This window comes from Anneissia japonica, unplaced genomic scaffold (assembly GCF_011630105.1).
Source record: "Anneissia japonica isolate Jap-2015-1 unplaced genomic scaffold, ASM1163010v1 scaffold1065_len1792383_cov172, whole genome shotgun sequence".
Lineage (NCBI taxonomy): Eukaryota > Metazoa > Echinodermata > Crinoidea > Comatulida > Comatulidae > Anneissia > Anneissia japonica.
This window is the reverse complement of record NW_022684135.1, coordinates 953,795-960,146: the sequence shown is the minus strand read 5'-3', so window position 1 is coordinate 960,146 and position 6,352 is coordinate 953,795. Positions and strand designations below refer to the sequence as shown.

Genomic DNA, 6,352 nt, shown 5'->3' with positions numbered 1-6,352 from the left:
AGCCTAATGACCGGACTCACAACACCCTGCAACCCCTTCTCAACTTCAAAAAGTTTCCATAGCTCCTTTGATATAAGCCGCCAGATGTTCTCCACATTGGCGTGACCACCGGAAGACAATGGGAAAATATCCATTTGTGGAAAATCTTTCCCCACCTTTTGAAGATGCCTCTTCCCCTCTGAATGTGCTTAAAAATCCCAAATTTCGCGCGCTTCGCGCGCATTTCTTGTTACAGTAGGCCAATTTCTCAAAAAATTGCACATTTTAGGGATTTTTTATTAATTGCGACGAAATTAGAATTAAAAACCTATATTTTTGGCGCGCGAATTAGGGTTAGCATTCTAAGTTATTTCAACACATAATAGAACTCAAGAAAGAAAATTTAAGATAGATCGTTTTATTCAGTTTCAAAAAAACGTGTTTTGGTCATACTGTATATAACGTAAGACCTAAACTTTAAAAAAAAAATTTAAAAAAGTGGCATTTTTGAGGGTGAGGTGACTTGTGCTTGTCCTCCTTTGCCATCTAAGTTAACTCAAATAGAAAGCAAACATTTAAAGTAGATCTTTTTACCTAAAGAAGGGCCTCAATGATGGTAAAAGAATATGTTTGTAATAAATAAAACCATGATGAATGCTTATATCATAGAGAAAATAAAACACTATGCTTATATTTAGTTTCAAACACACGTTTGTGGTCTATATTGTAAATTATTACCTTCCCCCAGCCCTGCCCAATACCCCTGTTACACGCGCCTGGTATTAGGCCTATTTTATCGTTAATCTCACAGTGAGATGGATAATACATGTGGTTTTAATTTCATCTTATATAAATATAAAAGCAATCTAGATATGAAAACTATACTTCTGACTCATCGAATCACACAGAATCAATAGATACTGTAATTAATAATGAAAAGAAAACTGAAAGCCATTTGTAGGCACGTAAGGCCTGGCTTCCTGTTGGACACTTTCACGAATGGTAGATAGTGTGACTGTGTGCGTAAGATAGGCCTAGTAGTTAAAATGCCATACCGTAAAACCTCGAATGAAGCCCTGGGCTTTTTATTGCGAACATTGAATAGGCTTCTTTTCGAGGCTCCTTTGCAAATTAATAAAGAGGGGGGCTTATTTTCATGAATGCTGGTAACGTTTGCGAATTTATGCTATTTATAGACAATAAACAAGTAAACTGTAACATCAATCTGTATCGTAGATGGATTTAACTGGCATTAAATCACCTAAACTACTTTATAAACTAAGCTTGTTTTTAATTATTTTTTTTTTTTAAATTCATGTACAGTGTATGTACTGTACTCTCTCGAAAAGAAGCCTATGCTATCTTAAAAATAAGCTCATGAGCTTCATTTCGAGATGGGCTTATTTTCGAGGCTAATTTTTCAAACCAAAGAGATTAAGCCCAAGAATTCAAAAACTGAAAGGTCCACTGACATAAGTAATGTCGAAATATTGAATCCCGACACGATGGCGTGCATTTCGATACTTGGAGTATTATACTATCATAACTATTCAACGTTTTAACAATCACGATAAAATATTCCGTTCATGTCACAATGGTGCGTTTTCTGAAATACGATGTTGCTAAATGCACTTCATCATTTTCTGAACTCGTAAATCGTTATTTTAACATTTGTGAACGCTGTGGCTATGTTATGTAAGAAAATAATCACAATCACAACGACGAAGCGAATTTATATATGAACATTTCTACGGCGGCACACGCACTGCGAGAGAATTTCAGCGCAACGGCCAAGTTACGTTTTCATTGCTGTATACATGTACAGAAAAGTGCTAAGCGATGTTTCGCCGGCGGAATCGAGAATGCGATTGTTTGTTACAAATGTTTACAGGCTGTTTGATTGCGAAAAAATATCAATTTGGTAGTTTACCGTATGTATTAATTGCCTAAAATGTTGGTAGACACTAACCGACAGACTACGGTATACATTGAATTTGTGGATTAGCCTATGATTATTATTAGGCGCGATATACGAAAGTAGACAAATTGATTTGTAAAAATACTATCCTCTATTAATGTGACATGTACTGTTCTGCTTTATGCTACGTTGCCGATAATGCCAAATTGTTTCTTGCTTTATTGTTAATATTACTATTATTATTACTGTATTGTAATTATTAAAAACCGAAAGGTCCACTGATTTATCTCAGATAAGATAGTATAATACATACCGGTACTCAAGTATCGAAATGCACGCCATCGTGTCGGGATTCAATATTTCGACATTAGTTATGTCTGATGATGACATATGTCGAAATACAGAATCCCGACACGATGGCGTGCATTTCGATACTTGGAGTATTATACTATCTAGTAATTATTAACTCATCAATATTTATGTTATAAGATCTCTTGTCTTCAGGGTATATTCCTGATAAAAGTGCTTGAACACTGGCTTAAGAAATAACCACAATTTTTTTTCAGAATTTAGTCGATGATTTACAAATTTTAGTTCTCCTGCTCATACTTGGAGCTGTACACCATTTTCACGTTTATATGAATGTTTAACATATTTCTTGATACTTGCTCTATGTTTTTGGGTCGGTTGGTAAGCGACCATTCTTAACTCTATGTTGCTATGGGTTCTCACCTTCTGTAATTTACCCTGTGCATGCCCGTATCCAGGGGGTTTTTATGGTTCGGGAGAACCCCCTTTTCTAGCAAACCCCCTCTTTTCTGGCGAAACCCCCTCTTTAAATTTCCTAAATAAGTCCTCCAACCCAACTAATGCACTGCAGACCCACCCAAACACAGACATTTTCAAACATATCTGCTTTTATAGCATTATTTAGACCCATAAAGCACAAAAATCTTCTTGCTTTTGGGGTTTCGCCGACCCCACCGGGGCTTCGACGGACCTCGCGCCCAGAAACCCCCCCCCCCCTTGGAAGAACCTGGCTATGGGCCTGCTGTGTAAATATTCTTAGATGTACATACAGTATTCATTTGAATTTTATCTGCCCTTATGTTTTAAATATTGTCTTTCTAAGTGTAGGCTGGTTTTGGCCTCTGATTGGTGCGAAAATTGAGAATGCAGTAAAAACTCAATGGCCCATTACAATTTTTATAAGCTACTAATTTGCTCTCGTGGATCGGTTATGCATCCGCGTCCCTCACCCCCGCCACCCCCATGCATGTCTGATTACCATGTTCAATTATTCAAGCTTCGTATGTTACGCAATTCGTCATGTTGTGGTAATTTATAATGCCTATAAAAATAAATGAATTTAATTGAAATGAGTTGAATAAATAAACGGAAGTATTAAATGTTATTCTTTTGACGTAATGTACATGATTTTCACTTCCAGCAGCCTTGGTTTGTTATACATATTATTACATATATATAAACTTTTAGACTGATTATATCAGTCGTGATTCGGATTGCTGATTTTATAGCTCTATCTAGTTTTGTGTCGAGCAGACGATAATGTAATAAAACTGGTTACAAACCTCCAACTTTATTTTATGGATGTGCCGATGGCAAGATAGTTTCCTTTCACATTCATCAATATTTGGCTTGTCTACTCTTTTTGATCGTTTCTAAATTTTATTTGCATAACTTCAACTAGGAGAAGGAGAAAACGAACTTTTTATGTAGAATCACTCAAGCATGACTGTGTTTATTTTAGCAGTGAATCTAGCCATACGAACAATCAGTAACTCTCGCGGGCCAGTGCGTAAGTCTTATCATGGTCTTATCAAGTTGTCTAGCCTCTTTTATTCCAGTGTGAATTAATGGAAATACGTTTTTATACCAGAATGCTAATTTACGAAATGATTTAATCCGTCTTGAGAATCACAATGACCAGTGAGGGTATCGTAAAACGTTTGATCGACAGCGGCGGAGATGTTAATGACTTGGAGGGTTTGTTTGGTAGAAAGCGTTCGGGGATGAACATGTTGACAGACCCACTAATTCTTGCCCACCTGAGGTCACTCCACAAACAGGCTAGTAGTGACAGCGAAGGTGAGTTGTCTGTCTCACCACAAGCAGACATCGAAGATAAAGCTAAATATGAACATTTGAGTGAAAAAATTGTAGTATATAACAGACGAAATGGCTTTTTAGGACCGTTTACAGTGCTTCAAAAGGTAAAAACAAAAACCAATATCTATTTTCTAAAATTAGGTGGTGGCGCCAAGATTTGCCAGATGGGGTGGGTGGTCCGATTTTCCCGACGAGAACGTAAGTTGGCGTCGCTGAAAATCTCGGAAGTTGGTCCAATCAAATCGATTTTAGAGTCAAATGCATGATTTTATTTTTTCTCTGACAAATCTGTTTTTCCCCGACGACGGGGTGGGGGAGCCCTCCCAGCGGTGGCTCCAGAAATTTGCCGACGAAGGGGTCCAAACCAATGCGCCAATGAAGCCTTGGTTGACGGCCCGGAATAAAAAAATCCCTGTTAGCTAGGGTTCATGGGGAGAGTATTTATGACTTAATTTTGTCCTAATGTGCTTTTAAATCACAATACCTGTAGGGATTGGCAATCAAAATAGCGTTATTTGGATAGGCAAATTATTTTTTTAAATTTTTGGTCTGACGACCTAGTCGTTCTTCGGCCTACAGACAGGGGTCCGTGCCTGTCCAACAGGTGGGCAAATGCCCACCATGCTCCTCGCTGGCACCACCACTGAGCTCTCCATGACGGTGGGGTATCCCCTGGTCCCCCTGCTGGTACACCCTTCCTTGCCGACCAAGCGCAGTATGTGGAGTAAAGAAACCTAAATGCTGCTATATGGGAACCAGCAACCTCCTTAAAACCGTCCATTAAATAAGCCATTGAAACCACTAATGGTCATAGTTTTGGGGGAATTTTCCCCACCCGGGACCACTTTCAAAAGATTTTGAGCGATGCCTGACCATACCAACATTTCTCTCATCGGGAACATTGCCCACCCCCTGCCTGTCGGGGATCTGGAAACCCTGTCGGGAAAATCCTGGCACCACCACTGACTTTGCCAAATGAGCTAAACCATGAACTTAACTAACAACTGGTCACTGCTAGTTCGCTGACTATCTGACCAGGTTGTCATTAAAAGTAATCGGAGAAATGTATTGTCACATCCCAGTCTCAAGGAATCAATAGTGCCCTTTATGCTACAACTTAAGAAACATGCTACTTTGTATACGTAGACTGCTTGCATCATACTAGGCCCCCTCCATTCTAATAACTGCAGGCAACTGTCACCTAAATTATGAATAAAATTTATAAATAGTTGGGGAATAACTGATGCCTGTCAAAAACATTTCTTTGGAAATCCTAAAAGCGAATATCTTGAATGTGTTCGTAGGAAGGTAACAATATCTTGAACAATTCTCATGGAAAAGGAAAGGTACTGTAAATACTGCATCTACTATGATAGTCATATGGCTACTTGTGACAACTGATATCATATTCAATGTTTTTATTAATTACCTACCAAACAGCTTGTAATTATAATAACAATACATGTTGAATCTGGGCACAGCACTCTTTGAATGATTCAATCAATGCAGATACCTCGTTAATTTTGGCAATAAATAAGTGTGGGAAACACCATTTGATATGATTCATGTAAAAAACACCAGAAATCAATTGGCTGATTAGTCATGGCAAGAGGCGATGTTTACATCCTCGAAATCAGGGCCAAATAAATGGTGTGTTGCACAATCTCTGACAAATTTCTGGAGTCACCACTACATGGGATATCACTTTCATATCTTCTATTCTAGAACATTTCAATAAATTTTCAAGGTACATTGATATATATGAAAAGACCTGTATACTTGAAACAGGACTTGAAACCAATAATATGTACAACATGTGTGATGCAAAATTTAATTAATCTTGTATGTTTGTCCTACGTTTATGCTTTTGTTATAGTATCAATTCAAATTTATTTTCAAGGGTTTAGATTATGAAGGACCAATACATATCTCTCTGGAAGATGGCCGTCATAAGATGACTAAAGTGTTGCAAGTAACAAACCAAGTAACAGTAGAAGAGCTTCTCCCTCTTCTTGCACAGAAATTTAACATCTCCAAGAACGACAAGCGTCGTAAGGTTCTATACCAGACCCACGAATTAGGTAAGAATCAAAAGCATTTTTATCATATTCCTCATATTGGGTCTGATATGTTCTGGGGCCAATTCTCAAATGTTAGGTGAGAGGTTTTTAATATCTGGTTCTGCCTGGTGGAGTGAAAAATCAGAATGCAGAACTTAATCCCGTAGTGCGAAACTAATCCCCATGTCAATGAAAACTTAATGGTTATTTTTAGTAGTTTAACCCACTTAGTGGAGCTGATTTGCTGCCATGGTCCAATCCCCCC

At 38.0% G+C, this 6,352-nt stretch overlaps 1 protein-coding gene across 3 annotated transcripts in view; it reads left to right on the top strand.

Annotated features, from left to right (window-relative positions):
* The first annotated feature begins 3,670 nt into the window (after positions 1–3,670).
* The window catches only part of LOC117103898 (ras-associating and dilute domain-containing protein-like), a 40,774-nt gene continuing 38,092 nt past the window's right edge, over positions 3,671–6,352 (top strand). For 2 of the 3 annotated variants that reach the window (XM_033244538.1, XM_033244530.1), the window contains exons 1-2: positions 3,671–4,131; positions 5,928–6,108. In XM_033244538.1, coding sequence (XP_033100429.1) covers positions 3,841–4,131; positions 5,928–6,108 — 472 coding nt within the window. In that variant the 5' untranslated portion in view covers positions 3,671–3,840. The remainder of the gene's footprint in view (positions 4,132–5,927; positions 6,109–6,352) is intronic. The other variant, XM_033244546.1, reaches the window with a different exon arrangement.